Source organism: Ovis canadensis, chromosome 13 (genome assembly GCF_042477335.2).
Source record: "Ovis canadensis isolate MfBH-ARS-UI-01 breed Bighorn chromosome 13, ARS-UI_OviCan_v2, whole genome shotgun sequence".
NCBI lineage: Eukaryota > Metazoa > Chordata > Mammalia > Artiodactyla > Bovidae > Ovis > Ovis canadensis.
Window position 1 is genome coordinate 92273453 of NC_091257.1, and position 21701 is coordinate 92295153.

At 52.2% G+C, this 21701-nt stretch overlaps 1 protein-coding gene across 1 annotated transcript in view; it reads right to left on the reverse strand.

Moving 5' to 3' along the window:
• PREX1 (phosphatidylinositol-3,4,5-trisphosphate dependent Rac exchange factor 1) overlaps positions 1-21701 on the reverse strand; it is a 178537-nt gene that overhangs the window by 74418 nt on the left and 82418 nt on the right. The window contains exons 4-5 of the mRNA XM_069548769.1: positions 17596-17700; positions 10033-10134 (exon numbers count right to left, since the gene is read on the reverse strand). Coding sequence (XP_069404870.1) covers positions 10033-10134; positions 17596-17700 — 207 coding nt within the window. The remainder of the gene's footprint in view (positions 1-10032; positions 10135-17595; positions 17701-21701) is intronic.

Genomic DNA, 21701 nt, shown 5'->3' on the forward strand with positions numbered 1-21701 from the left:
GAAATTAGAATCTTCATACATTGCAAGAAGAACTATAAAATGGTGCAGCAGCTTTGGGAAAGAGTTTGGCAATTCCCTAATGACAACTGGACCTAGCCATACCTCAAATCATGGATCCACATATGTTTCAGTTACGTGAGCCCCCCCCCCCTTTTTTTTTTTTTTTTGGCCACATCATGCCGTTTGCAGGATCTCAGTTCCCAGACCAGAGATCAAACCCAGCCCTGGCAGTGAAAGTGTGGCGTCCATTTTTTTTTTTTTTAATTAAGGCTGCTTGAGCTAGTCTTTCCATCCCTTGTATTTGCAAGAGTCCCTACTGCTTCCTAATCCCAGAGAGACTGCAAGGACCTGGAATCCCAAAGACGTCCCAGTCAATCCCAGACAAGCATAAAGTATGGGTCTCTTCAAAATTAATGGAAGCTTGAGCTGCACTAACAAAGGTCTTACATGCAAAAGGAGGGAGGTAAGAAGGCTCCTGCCCTATTCAGAACTTAACACACTGTCTTAGTAAGCTACAACAGAGTCAAGTTCAAAATAGACAGACTACGGTGTTGAAAACCCTGACATCCACATCCAAGGTGGAACAGCTTCATGAACATACAAGGCTTGCTTGGCCCAGAGAAGAGTTTTTCTGGAAGGAACCCAAAAGCTCCTTGTTAAGCATCTTTGTCGGGGGAGGGTGCACGGAGAGGGTCTCCCGGGAGGCATTAGTGGTAAAGAACCTGCCTGCCGATGCAGGAGATGTAAGAGACACAGGTTCAGTCCCTGGGTTGGGAAGATCCCCTGGAGGAGGGCATGGCAACCCACTCCAGTAGTCTTGCCTGGAGAATCCCATGGTCAGAGGAACCTGGCAAGCTACAGTCCACGGGGTCGCACAGAGTCAGACATGACTGAAGGGACTTAGCACGCGCGCACACACACACACACACACACACAAGCATCTTGGGAGAACTACATGACCAAGAAGAAGCCCTCTGCATCTGTAAGACCTCAGAGGGTCCAAGTGGGCTGAGTGTGCACATCTATAAATCACGATCAGATCCGAAGGTTGTGGCCAGGATCAAATGGAATGATGAATGGAAAAATGGTGGTCGGTAAGGACATGTTATTTATCATGGTTATTTCCATACTAATAATAGCTCTTACATTTATTATTATTCCTATGTAGTAATAATAACAGCGAAAGTTGTAGTCATAGTAGTAATCATAATAGCTAGCATTTGAGTATTTACTGAGTATGCCAAGCACTGTTCTAAACTTCAATTTCTTAAGTCATTTCATCCTCAAATCATCCCAATGAGGTGTGTTAGTTGCTCAGTCGTGTCCGACTCTTTTGCGACCCCATGGACGGTAGCCTGCCAGTCTCCTCTGTCCGTGGAATTCTCCAGGCAAGAATACCGGAGTGGGTTGCCATTCTCTTCCTCAGAGGATCTTCCCGACCCAGGGATGGAACCCAGGTCTCCTGCATCGAAGGCAGACTCTTTACTGTCTGAGCCAGGAGGCAAGCCCACGAGACAGCACCATGTTTATCTTCAGGCCACAGGGAAAGAGACTGAGGCCTCTTGTGCAAGGTCACAGAGCCAGAAGGCAGGACCTGGTGGGCACCCAGCCCATCCACGGGCCCCTCCAGAAACAGGACCAGGCGGGAATAAACACTCCCAAAGCAGGCTCTCAGAGCAAACATGCAACGTCTGAGCAGAGTCAGGCCCTGGGGACTCCTTAGACTCTGAGGGCAGAGAAGGGAGCGGGTGTGCCACGGGCACCCAGCAAAGCAGTGGCGGAAGCCCCTCCAGGCCCAGGCCGGGTGACCTCTCCCCAGCATCCGTCCAGCCAGCCCCGTGTGGTTTCAGAAGCGGGGCCTGAGGTGAGGGCTTCCTGGAAGAGAGGATGTCAGAGCAGAGGAGTCGCCGCTTCCGCCAGGGGCCCCGTCACCCCCTTCCCTCCCGTCACATTTACCAAAAGGACGCCTGCCGGTGTCTACTCTGGGTGGCCACGTCGTGTCTCCAGAGGTGTGGGCACAGGGCCTCCAACGCCAGGCCAGACCAGGGCATCAAGGAAATATGACTGCAGCCAACACCTCCTTTCTGGCTCAGCCTGGCTCAAGAGTCAGAACCCGGGCCTCGGCGGTGGCGGAAGAAAGGGGCGAGCAGGAGGCAGCAAGGAGACGGGCCCCCATTTTCCCGTCCTCTCCCTTGTCATGGAGTCCAAGCGAGGCCACTCCAGGCCCGCTCCCAAGGCGTGTTCGAGAACCTTCCATCTCCCAGCCGCAGCTCCCAGCTCTAGGAGAGCATGGGAAAGCAGGGGATTCCCCGGTGGTTAGGCCTCCGCACTTTCACCGCTGAAGCAGTGAGTTTGATCCCTGGGGGACCTGAGCCGACCCAACGAGCCCTGGATCTGGGACTTTACACGACACAGGAGGGAAAGACACACTCTCTTCTCCCCCGTGGCCACGCTAATCAGATGCAGGTCTGAGGCTGTTGGAGGCCAGTGCAGCCACCACGAGAAGGGAACCTCCCGGGAACAAGGCGGACAGAGAGGAAAACAAAGCCAGGAACCTTCCGGGAACAAGGCGGACACAAAGGGAAACCAAGCCAGGAGATGGGAAGAGCCTGACCATCACTGTAGCCCCTGGATACAGCCATGAGAAGACAGATCCATAAAATCACAGTGTGAAAACAGCTGGATCTGTCACTGGAAGAAGCGGCAATATCCACTACTCACTGTGACGTGGGCTTGATGGAGGCTCCAGAGGAGACATGAGAGGTGAAAGGTATGCTGTCTCCTCTACAAAGAGAATACAGCAACCTGGAGGTTGGGATGGCCACCAATGGGGGCTGGATCCCACGGAGCACCCCCACTTTCTGTGGATACTTCAGCCGGCTCCAGGAAGGGCTGATCTTACATCCGACTGTGGCTCTGTCCATAGACCTCCACCCGAAGCACCCACATCGAAAGCTCAGCAAGCCAAGCTCTGATCTCTTTTATTAAGACTTTTCCTGTATTTCAGTTCTGGGTCCGCGCACGCCCTATCTAGGGAGACAGCAGGACTCAGATGAAGGGGCAGTGACAAGACCCACCACTCCTTGCAAGAAAAAAAAATAAAACAAGAAGCAAAAAAACATGTGGAAGTCCAAGAAAACCCAGAACTGAAAAAGCTGTCTGGCATAAAACAACAAAAGCTCCATGTGCGGCAACTGGATGAAATATATTTCATGCCAATGTGTTTCCGATGTTAACAGTTCCAGCCCCTGCTGCATAAACTGTACCCCCTTGGATGAGGAATTAATGGGAGAAAAATAATGCATGTGGGTCTTTTAAACTCCTTCCTTCTGCTTGGGGAGATAGAGGAGAAGGCAGCAGGAAAGGGCTCAGGTCTGGGAGTTCCCATTCTGGCTTTGACCAGGATAGGCTATGTGACCTTGGGCAAGTCACCTCCCCCTTCTGAGCCTTGGTCTCCTGGCTGCGTAGGGCAGGACTGTATCAGAGCCTGGGTCACCATCCTGCCCCGGCAGGCCAAATGCTGTTGCCAGGCTCTCTCAGCAAAGCAGAAGTTCCGGTCACCATGGGTCTGCATTTCCACCGGACAACAAAAATTGGCTGACCTCAGTGGTGGCCACCCCCTTAGATGAGACCATGCCCATTTTACAGATCAGGTAATGGGGGCACAGAGAGGTCCAGCAACTTACCCTCAGTCACACAGCTAAGGAGAGGTGGAGCGAGATTTCCAAACTCAAATTCTCTCTCTTTTTTAATATTTATCTATTTTTGGCTGCATCCAGCCTTAGTTGCACACGGGCTCCAGAGCATGTAGGCTCCGTAGTTTACAGCACGCAGGCTCTCTAGTTGAGGCACCCAGGCTTCGTTGCCCCATGGTGTATGGAATCTTAATTCCCGAGCCAGGGATCGAACCTGTAACCCCTGCATCGGAAGGCGGCTTCTTAACCACCGAACCACCAGAGAAGTCCCCAAAGTCAGACCCTTAACCACTATGCAGAGTGTGGCAGAAAGCAGGACTCGGGCAGCACTCCCAGGAAGGGTGATCTGGGAGGGTCCCTGGCAAGATCAAGAATCAGCTTGGCTTTGAAAGGAGTGGGTAAGAGCAGGTGTCCCACCCAAAGGGAGTCAAGCGGCCCCAGGCTATCATTGTTCAGCACACCGGAAAGAGCTGGTGCGGCCGGAGGTGCTGAAGCATCTGTGGGCAAGGTGTCGGTGCTCAGCCCACGAGGCGAGATGCAGGGTGGGCACTGCGGTTCAGGGAGCTGGGGCAACGGGGGCCACAGTAAAGAGACCTGTGACTTCCTGTGTCTCCTTGGCAAGTTGGTGACAACGCCAGAACCCCAGCAGATGAGGAACTCGTTTCATAACCTCAGGGTCAGGGAAGAATTCCGCAGAGATGACCCAAGGTAGCCAGAATGGAGACAGAACTCTGGCAAATCGATACAAAAGGGAACTATCCAATAGAAAATGGGCAAAAGGCGACTGTCATTAAATGCACCCATCTCCCCCGCCACCGCCCTGGTCCAGGACCACTCACATCAGTGCACCGCCCCCCACCTCCACCTTCATCACCCCATCGTCCATTCTCCGTATGCAGCCTGAGGGATCCCATGAGAACTAAGATCCTGTCTCTCCTCTGCTCAAAACCTTCCCATGCTGCCCACCTCACTCAGAGCAGACAAGACCCCACAAGGCCCCGCGTAACCCGGGCCCATCACCTCACTAACCTCACTCCCCCACTCTCCCCCTCAAGTCCTCCCCTCTGCTCACACAGGCCTCCTAGCTGTTCCTCAGATGCACCCCTGCCTCAGGGCCTTTGCACTGGCTCCTCTCTCTGAAAGACTCTTCCCCCAGATGCCTGTATAGCCCCCTTCCTCACTTCCTTGAGGTCTTTGCACAAATGTCACTTTCTCCCTTTATCACTCCTGGACCTTACTAATCCCCACTGCAATCATTCCATCTAAACACTCATATACATGCCCTGTTCATTCATTTGTTGTCTGTCTCTTCCTCTCCCACTCCGTCCCCTCACCCCACCCCGCAGAATGTCAGAACACAGAGGAAAGGATTTGGGAAGCTTTTGTTTATTCTGTCTCCAGCTCTTAGTATAATGCCTGACACATAACAGTTGCTCAATAAGTGACTGGTAAATGAATGAACATCACATCACGTATGGACGTGAGAGTTGGACTATAAAGAAAGCTGAGCACTGAAGAATGGATACTTTTTTGAACTGTGGTGTTGGAGAAGACTCTTGGGAGTCTCCGTGGACTGTAAGGAGATCCAACCAATCCATCCTAAAGGAAGTCAGTCCTGAATGTTCATCAGAAGGACTGATGTTGAAGCTGAAACTCCAATACTTTGGCCATCTGATGAGAAGAACTGACTCACTGGAAAAGACCCTGATGCTGGGAAAGATTGGAAGGCAGGAGAAAGGGATGACAGAGAATGAGATGGTTGGATGGCATCACTGACTCAATGGACATGAGTTTGAGTAAACTCCTGGAGTTGGTGATGGACAGGGAAGCCTGGCGTGCTGCAGTCCATGGGGTCGCAAAGAGTCGGACACGACTGAGCGACTGAACTGACTGAACCAAGGCAGCACCAACTGTGGCTTTCTGGAGGTAATCGGGAAGACAGGGGGGATTTGCTAAGAAAGTTCCATCTTCACCATGTGATTCACCGTTTGGAGTTGTCTTCTCCCCTCCCCCAGCACCCACCCCGACAGAAAGTTTTCTCCTGTGCGACCTAAAACACTTTGGCGAGCTGCAAGCGGTACACGGCCCACGCTCTGAGAAACACACCCCTCCCCGGTCATCCCCCGGCACCAAGAACTGATGTCGACACTGCCTTAGAGATGGACCACGGACCATCCCCAGGGGACCCCACTCCTGACGGCCAAGCAAACAGAGGTGACAACCGAATGGCGAGGTCCTCGGGCTGTATGTGGGTGACAGCTCTGTCACCCGCCGGCAGGCGTGGGAGGTGTGGAAGACACCAGAGTCAGTGCAGGGCCCCAAGGCTCTACCTTGAGCAGAGACTCTGAGCCGCATCCCTGACACCACAGCCCTGCAGCAGTGGTCCCCAAAGGTGGCTCCCTGCTTGCGCCCAAGAGGTCTGATCAGACCACTTACAGAGGTGAAGACAAGGGGGCAGGTAGGAAGGGAGGCAGGTCTGGAGGAAGGGGAGAGTCCAGCCTTTGGTTTTAGCTGTGATAGGCAGAAGATGCCTGTCAGACATTCAGGTGGAGAAGCCAGTGGCAAGACGAACAAGCACACAGTTTAGGCAAGAGGTGCAGGCTGGAAGTCACTGGACAGAGACAGGGGTCCAAAGCCATGGGGATGTCCACCTCGAAACTTCTACGTGGATGTGCACAGTAGCCAGAAAGTGGAGACAATGCAAGCGCCCATCAACTGATGAACGGATATACAGAACGCGGTAAGGGAATCTCATTCCGTCATAAAAAGGAATAAAGGTGTGATGGACGACGCCGTGGATGGGCCTTGGAAACACTCTGCTAACTGAAAGGAGCCAGACAGGAGAGGAACTACACATTATATGACTGCACTCACGTGAAATGTCCAGAGCAGGCAAAATCGCAGGAGCAGAAAGTAAATGAGCGCTTGCTGGGGGCCGGGGGGGGGGGGGGGGGGCCGGAAGGGAAAGGGAAGTGGCTGCTCGTGAATCCAGAGTTTCTCTCGGGGGTGATGAAAGTGTTCTAAAATTACTGTGCTGGAGATGGCTGCACAACTGTTGAGTCAACTTTAAGAAGGAGGGGCACAGAACGGTCGAGGCTACTACAGACACGAGTGTAGATGGAGAAAGGCCCGTGGACAGAGGCTGGGGGCCCATCTACGCTTGGAGGCCTAGAAGGCGAGGAAGCGGCAAAGGAGACTGAGAGGGAGGGGTCAGAGAGGCAGGAGGCAAAGTGAAGAGGGGACTGGAGGGGCAGCTGTCCCCTGGGCACAGATGGGCATCCTCACTTTGCCCCCTGCTGGGCTCAACCTCGTTTCCACTACGGACGTGGGTCCAGTCCCAGACGGAGAGCTCCGAGGGGCAGGCCCTGGGTCTGTCTTGCTCGTGACTGCAGTCCTGAGCTGTGGCAGGGGCTGGTATTCAGCGAGCAACGTAAGACATGCACGTCATCCGGTGGCACCCACAAGGGTTGGTGTCAGTGGGTCTCCCCTCGGGCACCTGCCATCTGAGCCCCGGGGGCATCAACCCAAGCCTGAATCATTCTCCTGGAGACGCTGATGGAAAACTCAACAAAGCCTGAAAATGCCAACTGTCTATCCCAGGCCTGGGCTGCAGGCTGAAATAGAATGTTCCGGCTATTCTTAGGCAACATTCAAGTTCAGCTTTTTGGGGCAGTTCCCAAAAGAGGCTTTCATTCTTGCTTCTTCCCCCTTCCCACCCAGGCTCCTCAACCCTGTTCGCCTCCTCAATTCAAAGTCCAGCTAAACAAGGGGGCTCAGACAGAAGGCCACAGGGACAGCTGCGAGGGCGTCAGAGTTGGAGGGGGCAGGGGCAGGACAGAGGACTGGGGCTCAGCTGCTCCACGCTCGTGGGATCATCTCTGGAAATCTGCTGGAAAATGTGACAGGACGGAGGAACTCAGGAGGGGTACGAAGAGTTCCCCTCCACCCCAGCTGTTTTCTGATGCAAACATTCCAGCTGCGGGTGCCAAAGGCCAGGACACTCTGAGCAATTGTGCCGGGCGGGGAGCATGGCATGGCCCCGCAGGAATCTCAGGCCCTGCTGGCTGGCCCCCAGTGCTCTCTGAGCCCCGGATAAACACAGCTGGAGACGGAGGAAACAGGGAGTGTAAACAGCCATTTGGTCTGGAGGGAAACCCACAGCCCTGCTTCCTCACTGTTTCCTGTGGGCAGTTAATCCTGCATCAGTTGCCAGTGGGTTCTGTCTCTCTCTCTGCTCAGGGAAACCAGAGCCCAGCAGCTCCACCAGACTGCAGCCCCTGGGGCTGAGCAGGTCCCAGACACACCTGGACTTCACATCGCGACCTTAGAGGCCACAGGGAGACACAGGTCCAGCCCCCCGGCTTGTTAAAAGACGGAAACTGCCTCTCCAAGTGGCCACTGGAATCCTAGACTTTCCCAAGATCCAGAAACCAAAACATTAATACCTAGGGAACCTTGGCTGGAGTCTGGGGCCATAGCTGGTGATGCTTCTAATGGGTCATATATTCAAGGATTTGAAATCCAGGAAAGAAGGGGCAGACCAGCCACTGAGCCACAAAACACAAGGCTACCAACCTTCCCCAGACCCCGCCTAAGGAACTGAGAAGGTCAGCACCCCCGACACACCAGCACTTTGGCAGTTTAGACTCTCCAAAGTGCTTCTCAATAGGCCGCGTAGCCTGACGGTTAGGGGGCAGAACTCTAGACTCAGACTGCCCGGGGTTCCAACCACGGCCCCTGCTGCTTACCTAATGTATGGCCTTAAACGGGCCACTTCCTTTCTCTGCCTCGGGGCCTCATCTCAAAAATGAGGCTGATCCCAGTGCCTACCTCACTGAGTTAAGAATTAAGTAAATAAATGTTTGATCAAGGTATCAACCCTACCCGTACACTATTAATACAAACACTGTGTTACAGATGGGAAACTGAGGCACGGGGAAGCCCCAAGGTTACACGGCCACACCAAAAGACTCTGGTCCAACTCAGAGGCTCAAGGGTCACCCATCACCTCCAGCAGAAAGGCATGTTCAAGAATATCCTAGTATCGGGCTGGCCAAAATTTCATTTGGATTTTTCCATTACATATCATGGAAAAACATGAACAAACTTTTTGGCCACCTCAGTACTTTCCCCGCTCCCCTCTTCCTTTCAGCTCATGGAGCAAAGATGCATGTGGCCCCAGTGAGCAGGTGTGTGAATGAGGCACCGCCAGCCAACTTAATCCACCAGCAGGGACCCCAGAGAACAGCTGTCAGATGCAATGCCTTCGGGATGGAGCCAGGGCAGGCCCAGGCCAACAGCCACCATGTCTAAGGGCTGAAATCCCTGGGCTGAAAGCAGTGGATGGTGGCAGAGCCATCCACCCAGTTGGGGATCTGCCCAGAAGTCAACTCTGAAGCTGATTATCAAGACTTTTCAGGCCCTCACGCAAGCAGCACACCTTTCCCTGGCCTGCCTGACCAAGACTCAGTCAAATGTGGGTGGGCAGGGAAGGAGATAGCCGATGCATGGATGGCTCTGGTTCACCCACCCAGCATCTCCCCACCCCAACCCCTCATCCACAAAGAACCCAGACTTTGTGAGGGGCTCCCTCCTTCTCCATCACTGAACTTGGCCTGTGCTATCCAGGGATTGGCTGGAGCACATGACACACATCTGTGCCAATCAGAGCTCACTTGCTCCGGGTGAATGGTTCAGGGGTGGAGCACCTGACTGTGGTCTCAGCCAATCAGAACACGACACTGCCCTGCTCACTGTCATTGGACCATATCTCAGCCAATCAGAGCTCATCATGATTGGGTCAGGGGTCCCAAGTCCAGATGTGCAAGTCCAGGCAAATGAGAGGCGGATAAATAGCACAAGCAAAGACGTATTGTAATTGGTTCAAATTCAAGCACCGTGACTCTGGCCCAAGGCATTCCTAATGCTACATTCTCCTGGCCACAGATGGCTAAAACCTGAACGACTCTCAGGACTTTTGTCAGAACTGCTGGAAATGAGGCTCTCTCTTCCCCATTGTCTTTGAACGTGATAGGGTGCAAGGCTGCAGCAAACACAGCCACTTGCTACCACGCTGAAAAGAAAGCTGAAAGGTGGGAAGCGGGAACTGAACCAGAAAGAAAGTGGCAGGGCCCTGGCTTGGATGCAGCCTGGCCCAAACCCAACGCTGCCCCAAGGCTTCTCAGCTACCTAAACCAGCAAGCTTTATTTTTTGCTTAAGCCAGACAGAGCTGAATTTTCTGTTGGTTCAAAATCAGGGAAAGACACTACATTGTAAAGCAACTATACTCCAGTAAAATTATTTTAATCAGCCAAAGAAATAGGGGGAACAACTCACCTTGAGGAGGAGGGGGTATTTGCAGATCCTCTGAATAGGAGACAACAGGTAGCCCTCCAGAGGGATGTCCGTGGTCTTCCGACCTCCGAGAAGCATGCAGCTCTGCAAAGGGACAAGAGATTGTCAGAACTAGCCAAGGACAGCCAAGGAGTCTGGTCAGCCTCAAATAATCGTGGGACACACTTGCAAAACGGAGCTGTATGCAAACACTTTGGAAGCAACTTAAGAACACTGAGGACAGGAAGAAATTTTAAGGTCTACAATCCAGCACAAACCCTAGATCAGAAGTTGACAAACAACAGCCCAGAGGCCAAATCCTGTTTTGGCAATTAAATTTTTTATTGGAACACAGCCATACTCATTTGTTTACATACTGTCCATGACTGCATCCAAGCTATAATGGCAGAGCTGAGTAACTGTAATAGAGACCTTATAATTGCAAAACCCAAAATATTTACTCTCTGGCCTTTTACAGAAAAGTCCGCCAACCCCTGATCTACAGAAACTCACACACACGCACCAGGACACAGGAACATGGACACTCAAAACTGCCTTGTTCATAACAGCAAACAATGGAAAGCAACCTGAAAAATGTCTGTAGCTTTCTACAATGGTACACTACGCACTCGTGAAAACGGGAGAACTACAGCTCGCTATAGCAATAGGGGTGAACCTCAAAAACATGCTCTGCAGCAAAAAAAGGAAACAGAAGAGTATGTATGGTGTGAACTCATTTATATAAAGCTTTGAATGACACACAAAACAAAACCAGACATTCCTTACAGAGAATCTATGGGCACTAAAGCAGAAAGTCACGCATGGGAAAGAAATGCGCCAAGTCACATGTCTACTATGGTCTCTCACACACACCTCACCGTGCCTAGTGAGGGGCTGTCCCTAGCCAAGCCACAGTTCCTAGTCCAGTGACTAGGGCTCACCATGGCCCAGTGAATGAATGAATGAGTGAATGAGCAAACTGCAACGAAGGGGCCTCAGCCTTCCTCCTCAACAGCATGCTAGCAGCCTGGAAATGGAACTGGACTCCTGGGAAAAGGGACTCCCCTCCTATCAGTCATTCACTCATTCCACAAATACACAATGCATGCTTACGATGCTCTGGACACGGTTCAAGCACTGGGGAACTGCTCAAGAAAGCAGACAAGTTCCCTGCTTACAGTCAAGGGCAAATAAGACTAGAGAACATTTACCACGCGCTTACCATGCTTAAGGGTCTGCACCTCAGCTTCACCCACAAGTAAAGTCTATGCTCACAGCCCAAGAATGAACCAGATCCCCATTCCAGATGCGCAAACTGGCACTCAAGAGCCGGAAGCACTGGCCCAAGTCTCAGACCTGCGTCCACTGCCTCTCAGGGACCTTTGCGGACACTCTCCTTGGAGAAGCAGAGTCCCAGGGACCCTGGGGCCCTGCGCTGGCAGGAGTTGCATGGCTCCCAGCCCCACATCTACGCCTGGCACAGACGGGGGATTGGGGCTGCAGCAGCTGGGATATGCCAGGCCCCACACCGTTCACACTCGGGCCTTTGTCCTCCGAGCCAGCGCTCCCCACAGGCTGCCCTGGTGATGTCAGCTCTGGGCAGAGAGAGGGAGACTGGGAGTGAGGGCTGCTTTCCAGACGCCCCCAGGGCTTGGCGGGAGAAAGGCCTGGCTCTTTGTTCAGGATCAAGAAGTTTTCACAGGACTGTCACAGCCACCACCTCCTCTTCACCCCAAACATCCTAGATTATTGTTTACTTTATTTTCATTTAAAAAAAAAAAAAAAAGCAAGCACACACAGAGCTATTCACTATTCTAATAAGATTATGCCCCAGGCAGTATGGGAAGAACTTTTGAGAATCCTCTCTTTAAACCATCCTAATCCACAGAACTGATCCAGGTGACATGCCATCCTCACCCGCTTCCCAGCCTTCTAATGGCAGCCATGCCTGGTGTGATCCCGGGTCCTCCTTCCACCCACACTTATCCCCACCTTACCTTATCCAGACCCATCACTCTCACCTCTTTAAGCATCCTTTATGAAGAAACACTCAGCTTTCTATCTCCAGCCTGGCCCCTCGGTTCCCTACACCCCAGACTCAAATCTCTGATTCCCACCTGGAAATCTAACAGGCATCGTAAACCTCATATACATCCAAAAGGAAATTCTTTTCTATTTACCTCTCATCCTGGCTCCTACCCAGCCTGCATCATTTCAGGAAATCATATCTCCACTCTTCCAGCTGTTTGGGCTCCAAACCCTGGAGTCATCTGTGATTCCTCTTGCTCATTAATACACCAATGCCAAGCACACAGCAAACGCTGTCAGCTGGACAATCGGACTCTACATGAATCCAACAGCCTCTCAAACTCAAAGTTTGTTTTTTTTTTAAAGAGCGGTAAAACTTTCTGATAGCCAATATTACTTATATACCTTGGTGATATATAGTGTATTAATGTATAATATGGGCTTCCCAGGTGGCTTAGTAGTAAAGAATCTGCCTGCCAATGCTGGAGACACAGGAGACGCAGGTTCGATCCCTGGGTGGGAAAGATTCCCTGGAGAAGGAAATGGCAACCCACTTCAGTATTCTTGCCTGGAATATTCCACAGACAGAGAAGCCTGGCGGGCTACAGTCCATGGGGTCACAAAGTCGGATATGACTGGGTGACGGAACCCTCAAACCACTACCACCCCATCCTCACCGCTGTCATCTCTTGCCTGGATGGTTGCAGCAGCCCTCGAAGGGGGCTGAATCATGTCTCCCCAAGTGCCCCGCCCACCTGGAATCTCAAAATGGTCTTCACAGATATAATTAATTAAATTAAGATGAGATCATTCTCATTCTGGATTAGGGTGGGCCTGAAATCAACTAGCTCCGTGCCCTTAAAAGAAGAGGACAGGACACAGGGACGGCAGCCAAGTGAAGAGGGAGCCAGAGACTGAGGGTCTGGTTCACAAGGCAGAAACACGTGAAGCCTCCAGAAGCTAGAAGAGCAAAGGCGAGGCCCTTCCCAGGGGCCTTCGAAGGGAGCAGAGCCCTGCCGACACCGTGCTCTGAGACTTCGGGCGGCAGAAGTGTGAGAGAATCATTTTGTTTCAAGCCGCCCAGCTTGTGATCATTGTGACAGCAGCCCTGGGAAGCCCACGCAAGCCCCCAGCCTGGTCTCCTCCCGGCTTCCGCCGTCACAGGGCCAAGGAGAGCCGTTCAAAATGCAGATGAGTGCGCGTCATCGTGGTCTGCATCCCACTCAGACTAAAACTGAATATTCTATTGGAAGTACTGCCACATGCTCCAACCTGGACGAATCTCACAGACGTTCTGCAGAGTGAAAGAAGGCAGACACAAAAGCCTCCTTGTGACTCCATTCGTGGAACATTCTAGAACAGGCAAAAAAAAACTAACCTTTCATGAGAGAACCTGGCCACAGAGGTTACCTCTGGCTGCACAAAGGGGCACGACTGGGAAAGCGGATGGAGGAGGGCGCTGTCTGGAATGACGGAAGGGTTCTAAATCTTGATCTCGGGAACACACACATGGGAGAATTCGTTATGCTGTGAGTACATCCACCACACGTATGCTCCACAGCAATAAAAGAGCTCTCTAAAAATCTCAGACTCGTTCCATTGTCGAGATGTTTCTTCATTTAATCTGGCCTCTTTCAATCTTCCTCCTACCCCCGCTTCCTTCTGCTCTTCCTCTCAAACTCTCCAATGCAGACACCGTGCCCTTCTCGCTATTCCTCAAACACACGCAGGCCTCAGGACCTTGGCACTTGCAACCCTCTACCTAGAATACTTTCCCTCCAGATACCACTGGTCTTTCACTCTTAACTTTACCCAGGTCTCTGCTTAAATGTCACCTAAGATGCTGTTTATCCAAAGAAACAACTAAAATAGCAGCCGCCACCCAAAAACATCCTGTCGTCCTTAACTTACGTTATTCCCTGCAGAGGACTTAATGCCACGTGACATACCATGGAACTCTCCCCTACGAGGATGGCCATTCCATGAGAGCAGGGACTCTTCTTGCCTTGGTTCACTGTTGTATCCCCAGGACTTAGAATGATCCCGACCACATGTCAGGCAACTCAGAATGAAACTGGTGAACGAATAAGGGAATCCATTATCCCCATTTTGCAGACAAGAAACTGAGGCACAGAAAGAGGAAGTCCCCGCCCCATCCCTCCGCTAGTGCACAGCACATCACGAATGGAAAGCAGATGGTGTCTGCGCCCAGCGCCTTTACATCCCATAATAGGCTCGAGACGGCTCTTCTGCAGGTGGCCAGAAGCGGGGAGATGCCAGCAAGGAGGGAGACAGATGGCGTGTGTGCTGGCGCTCCACAACTCCTCCCCTACCCAACCCGGCCCAGCCGGCTGTGCTGGGAAGAGGGCAGCCCGGCCACCAGGAAGACTGCAGGGGAGAGAGGAAGGGGGAAAGAAGGGAGGCCCTTTTGTCCCAACCCCCTGCAAACAACTTCCTGGCATCTTCCTGCCTCTTAGGACAGAGCTGAGCCCAAGAGGTGGGACTCGGGGAGTCCAGAGCCCGGGCAACTGGACCACTACTGGGTTTCGGGCCAATCACAGAAACATAGCCACGTGTGTGATCTTACACGGCCTGACTTGACTTTGCTTTGTGCCCAGTCGCTTCTGAATAGGAGTGGAGAAGTGGAAACAGAAAGATGCAGATACCAGCAACAAAAAGCATCATCGGTCCTGAACGCTTAAGATGCTTGGGACAAAAGCGGAAACCAGTTGACCAATCTGTCCTGCCTCAGATGCTCGCTGGAACTGGGCCAAGCAACACCAGCTCACCAGTGAAGGAAACATATGTCGTGACTCAAATCCTGGAAATACATTGTTGGAGACTGTGGACTAGGGCAAAGTGCAATTAAGAATTGTATTACATACTTTAGCTCTCTGGGCACGTGGTTAAGATGCTTTATGCCAGGTCAGTTGACTGTTCCGCTTCTGTGTGCTGAATCCTGTGTGTGCTTTCAGGCAATAAAATAGTATGGGGGCTTAAATAGGGCTTCTATAGGCAATAAAATAGGTGGGGGCTGGGGTGGTCTGTGACTGAATGAGCAGGGAATTCAGAGTCAAAAAATAAAGAGCCGAATCCATGAGAAGCACAATCACTTTTCAAGTATGTACTCTCAGAAAGTCACTTAATATTTTGGAGTCATCAAAAAGACTGGCGGCAAAGTCTAGGAAGTGTCCCTGAATGTATTCTTCTTCCATAACAAAGGAACTTTCGGCTAGGCACAGAGCTGCCCAGAACAAAGCTTAGATTTCTCAGCCTCCCTTGCAGCTAAGTGTGGCCAGGTGACGAAGTTCTGGTCAATGGGACGTGAGAAGAGCTGTGTGCAGCTTTCTATGGTGCCCATAGAAGGGGAGGGGCCAGCCCTTCTTCCCATCCGTCCTGCATCTTACTACCTGGAGTGTGGAAGTGGTGGGATGTCATCTTGGACCATATCAATGATGAGGGCATACACTGGGACACTGACCCCTGACACTGGGGCCCCTGTAATAGCCCTAGATTGTCTATTACCACGCTGTTAACACAGAAAGGAAATACCATGTCTACCTTGGTTAAAGGGGCTTCCCTTGTAGCTCAGTTGGTAAAGAATCTGCCTGCAATGTAGGAGACCCGGGTTCAATTCCTGGGTTGGGAAGATGCCCTGGAGAACGAAATGGCAACACACTCTAGTATTCTTGCCTGGAGAATTCCATGTACAGAGGAGCCTGGTGGGCTACAGTCCATGGGGTCACAAGAGTAGGACATGACTTGGCGACTAAACCACCACCACCACCTCGTTTAAAGCATGATTTGAGATGTCTGCAAGGCAAACAAGTGTATTTCTCAACTCATACACAACAGACAGTGGCTGGTAAAGTTCCAAGGGGGCTTCCCTGGTGGCTCAGATGATAAAGAATCTGCCTGCAATACAGGAAACCTGGGTTCAATCCCCGGATTGGGAAGATCCCCTGAAGAAGGGAATGGCCACCCACTCCAGTAGTCTTGCCTGGAGAATTCCATGGACAAAGAGTCTGACAGGCTACAGTCCATGGGGTCACAAAGAGTCCGACACAACTAATCAACTAACACTTTCACTTTTCACAAAGCTCCAAGGAGATACATGAGAACTTGTTTTATATACAAGTGAATTGTCCCATTATCAGGAAGACCATCATTGGTGTCTATAGTTTTGCCTGACCAACATCTATTCCCAACTTACTTCCACAAGTGGAAACCAACTGTCCTTTAGGGATGCACCCCATCCTTAGGGCCTGTAGTGTGAGTGGAGTTGTTCCCACCCTCCAGGTCCAGATGCAACCAACCTGAGCACTAGCCCATCCTCGTCTACAGCAGTCGGTTCAGGGATTGGTCTGGAGCCAAGCTGAGCCAATGAGCAACAGACCCAGGATTTTTGCAGTTACTATTAGAAGAGAGGAGCCCTCTTTTGGGTTTCCCTGATAGCTCAGTTGGTAAAGAATCCACCTGCGATGCAGGAGACCCCGGTTCAATTCCTGGGTTGGGAAGATCCCCTGAAGAAGGGCTAGGCTACCCACTCCAGTATTCCTGGGCTTCCCTGGTGGCAACCCACTCCAGTATTCTTGCTTGGAGAATCCCCATGGACAGAGGAGGCTGGCGGCCAACAGTCCATAGGGTCGCAAAGAGTTGGACACAACTGGGCCCTCTTCACCCTGGAGTTGCTTGGCTATGAGAGGTACAGGCATGGAGCTTCCAGAGGCTGCGTTGCCACTTCATGAGGAGAGCCTGCCTGGCCACGGGGCCAAGGTAAGAAAAGCAGAACCAAGAGGCACTGCTGGGGGTGTCGCTGGAACACCCAGCCTCTGCTGCACCTGAGGCCCTCTTAAGTCTTAAACTTCCCAGAGGAGTGAACTAGTAACTTTGTTTTCCTTAAGCCAATTTTAACGAGTTTTTCTTCCACTTACAATTAATAATCCTAATAATACAATTGGGGCTTTCCTGATAGCTCAGATGGTAAAGAATCTGCCTGCAATGCAGAGACCTGGGTTCAATCCCTGGGTCGGGAAGATCCCCTGAAGGAGGAAATGGCAGCCCACTGCAGTATTCTCACCTGGGGAATCCCCTGAATAGACGAGACAGGCAGGCTACAGTCCATAGGGTCTCGAAGAGTCGGACACGACTTAGCAACTAACACACACACACAATAATATAATTACAACTTGTTATCAGTTTTATCAGGATCATTACTTTAGACCAGGAACTGGTCCATTTGGCTCTACGGCCAATCCAGCCCCCTATATCTCTCTTTATAAATAAAGCTTGGCTGGAACACAGCTCATTTCTTCATATTACTTATGGCTGCTTTCACGCTATAGTAGCAGGGTAGAGCTGTTGCGACAGGCTGTAAGACCAACAGAGGCGAAAGTGAGCCACCATTAGGCTTTCACAGAGAAGTCCCTGCTGCACCCAGACCGCCCTGGCCGAGGAGGGGCCAGGCGGCGCGGGTCTGTGTGGACCTGCAAGGTTGAGGCAGAGAGGACGGGGGCGCTGGGGCTGCGGCTGACTTACCAGAAGGAAAGCGCGCACGGCGGGGATCTTGTTCAGCTCCACAAGCAGCCGCAGGGCCTTCTCGTGGTTGCTACAGTACTCCTCGTACACGCAGAACTTGTCCTTCTGCAAGACAAGGACAGAGCCTGTGGGGGACAGCTCACAGCAGGAAGGCAGATGCTGGGAGACGTGCGGGGCCCGGGACAACAGGACGGCCCCAGACCCTGAGAGATACCCAGCAGGCGGGGTTTCAGCTGCAGGGCTCCCACTGGCCTCCCACCTCCACTCTCGCCCCAGTTCTGCACCCAGTGACCTCCCAGGCAGCAGCATGGCCCAGGGTCAAGGATACGGGCTCAAGCGAGGCAGACTGGACTTGCACCCTGGCTCTGTATTTCCAGCTGCAAACTAGGGCAAGCTAGCCGACCTCTCTGTACCTTGGTTTCCTCATCTGTTAAGGGGGAATTAATTACAGTCCCTAGCTCATGGAGTTCTTAGTTAAATGATTTAGTAGGTACGGTTTCACCATACAGTAAGTGCTCAATAAATGTCTTTACAATCAAAACACAAATCAGATTGTGTCACACCACGGCTTAAAACCCTGCAATGGTGTCCTGCTACACTAATAATGAAATCCAACACTTCACTGTAGCCTTCGAGGGTCAGCCAATGTGACCCTGCCTTTCTCACTGGCCTGCTATCTGCTCCTTAGATTTGCCAAGCCTGTGTCTACCTCTCGGCCTTTGCTCTCATCTTTTTGCCTGAACACTCTTGCCCAAAGCCTGGCGACTCTGCACCATTGGGGTCTCAACTCAAATGCCACCTCCTCAAATGACACCTGGACCATCCTGGCTAAAGTGGCCACCCAAGTGTTCTCTATCACTCCTCCACTGCCATCTTCCTTTTCTTTATAGCATTCCCACCAACTGGAATTATCTAGATTATCTGTTCATCATCTGTCCTTTCCCACTTGGCCATCGGCTCCCTGAAGTCAGTGACCACATCCTCTAGTTCACTGAGGGGTCCCCAGGTCCCAGCACAGTGTCTGGCACACAGTAGGCCCACAGTGAACACTTAATGAGTGAACTCACACACCTGCGATGCACAATGCCCTGTGTATATGAAACACAAGCGTCCATATAAGACGCAGGAACTTGGGAGAACACGTATTTCTCTGGTCGCTGCCAGGCAGCAGTGGCATTGCTGAGACGGGAGATAGCTCTCTTGAGCTCCAGAAGTCCCTGAGCCCAAAGCTAGGTTCTTTACAGGCTAGAGGTCACCTGTGGGTCACCAGATCTGTAACCATCAGTCAGGGTTTCTGGGACTGGAGCGGCCAGGAGCTGTCTTCGCAGGAAGCTCTCCACCGAGCAGTCTCAGTTCCCAAAGGCTTAAAGGATACCTCCTCCCATCCCGCCAAACCCCAAACAAGGATGTCCTGGGGAAGGCCACAGGACAGGAAGGGCTGACGGGTCTTGACCTTGGGCTGGGGGCTGGCTGGGAGACCCCAAGAAGCTTAGGAAGGAAGAGGTGGGTCTGCAAGGTAAGCAACTCGCCTTGTTTCTAAATAAGCCCTAGTCACCCTGCCGGTGGGCGGAGGTTTCGGAATCAGTAAGCTCCCTCTGGGGCTCCGTGTGCACCATCTGAGCTGCAAAAAGCCTACAGATGGAGCCCATGGCCAACACAGAACGTCCACTGAGGGGTCAGGACCGGCCACCCTATGCTCTCCTGGAATGCGGGCGGACTCACTCGCATCTCACAATTCCCTGACACGCGGACGACTGTATTCGACCCCTCACCCACGTGGGAAACCAAGGAAAGGCTTGTTTCCAGGGCGGCACCCCTAGCGAAGCAGCAGAACAGGATTCGACCTCTCTAAACCCCCATACTGATGTCCGGCTCTACAAGAGCCTACAGGCTCTGCTACCAGTACAGCTCCAAGGTAAGACAGCAAAGCCCCGGAGACCACCACCAGCATCAGCCTCCAAGTGCAAGCCCAGGTTCTACAACCAGACCACCCAGGTTCACAGCCCAGCTTCCCAGCTCTGTGACCTCATAAAATTTCAGAGCCTCTGCATTCGTGCCTATAAATTATCAATGGTGATGACCTCCCAGTAATAAGGTTGTTGTGAGGGTCATCAGGTGAATTTATAGTAAATGTGTAAAAGAGCGCCCAGTAAGGGCTCCTTGACTATCAACCACCACTATCATTGCTCTTGTTGACGTTGCTATGATGACTATTGCTATTATTTCCACAAATTCACTATCCCATTGGTGAACTCATCTATACTATGACAGGTGGGGCAGTGGATGGGTAGGTTTTGACGGCAAAAAAGAGACAGGCAGAGTCAGGAGGAAGAGACTGAAGTGAACTCGTAGGCCTGGGGCAGGGCGCCAAGGAAGGCACCAGGAGGATTTTGTGAAATATGGTGACTCTTGCCTGTCAGCAGATTTGCTGTCTCATTTTTGCACTGTCCATCTCCCCACAACCACCCACTGGACTAGGATCTCCCTGGAGGCAGGGTTTGCCCCTGCTGAGGTCACGGCTGCGATGCCAGGGATGACGGAAGTCTCAGACTGAGAGGAGACGAATACTTGATGAATGAAGCGAGGGCGCAGCTGGGGCAGCTGTGTGGTGCCCGAGACCCTCACCCCAGCCTCACTCTGCTTCTGATCCACCACAACGCAGCCGCAGCTCATGGTCAGCCTGCATGTTGCTTCACCCACCCAGCACCCACGGCCCCTGGCTCTGGTCTCGGCCCCCAGTGTTTCCCCGGGCACCTGCCTCCTACACTCTGACCCCACTGACTCGACTGCACCCCCAGGCACCAGGGGTGAGCATGTGGCCCAGGCTAAATCAGTCAAAGAGCTCCCTGTCCTGGCAGCAGTGGTCATGTGACTCAAGTCCCGGAGAGCGCTCAAGGACTCACGTTGGAATTATTGCGAAGAGAAGCTCTCTTTGAACTTTTGTTTCTAAGTGAGCAGACTGTCACCCTGAAACTGCTGAGGACCATCTCTGCCACCACTCCAAGAAATAAAAATAAAAGTCTGTCTTTTTTAGGGTACCAACTTCAGGGCCAAGAACAGTGGCTGGCGCACAGTAGGTGCTTAATGATACTACTAAGAGACTTTTTCATGTAGAACAGTGAAAGCACAAGACTCAGAATCAGATGACTTTGGCTCAAATCCCAGCTCCAACACTTACTGGCTGGGTAAGCTTGCACACTGACTTAAGCCTCTCTGGGCCTCAGTTTCTGCACCTGTAAAGTGGGTATAATAATAGCACCTACGGTTAAAGGTTGTTGTGATGTTGTAATGAATTAATACACATAAAGCACTCAGAACAACACCTGGGACAGAGAAAGTTGACTGAATGCTAGTTTGTGATCATCTCAGTAGCCGGAGGTTGGGCCTAGGAGTGAGGCGGTGATGGGAGTTTCCTGCCGTCCACTGACTGGGCAGCAGGGGTGGGCTGGTCTGTAAGCCAGGGCCCCTCATGAGGTCTGAGATGCCCCTTCCTTGACCACAGGGCTCTGTTCCCAATAGCCACCCCACTACCCTGGTGCGGTACTGCTGGCCCGGGCACTCCCTCCCTTTGGGGCCCTCAGGGATGCGGTGGTGGGCGTGCCCCATCCATGCATCCCTCCCTGAGGACCATCCTCAGTCTGAGACAGCCACCTGGCCTGCCTGAGGCTGTCCACCCACTCCCCAGGATGGCCCCCATCCAATAGGGGTGCAGAAGCCCCATTCCCTCATGGCAATTTGGGGTGACCTGAAGGAAGAGGCACCCCCAGCTCCAGCGTTCCCCCAACCCCGGGTGGGGTCAGGCCGAGTGGAGAATGTAACCTTCTTCTTGAACTGCTTCCAACAAGGCCACCTGCACACAGGCCTCGGGCTTCCAGAAACCCAACCTACAGCAGTGGCCCCTTTTGAAAAGAATTCAGCGTCATCCTCCGTGAGCATGGGGGACACGGGGTGACGACTGCAATATTTTAATGAAAAAGATGAGTTTAAGTTAAAAACTCCGAGTCACCCACTGACTGAGAAAGCAGACTCCGCTTTCAGCTATTTCAGTAACCTCAAGGGAGGGTCTCAGCAAGCTGTGGTGGGCACCAAAGCCAGTCTGATGCTGT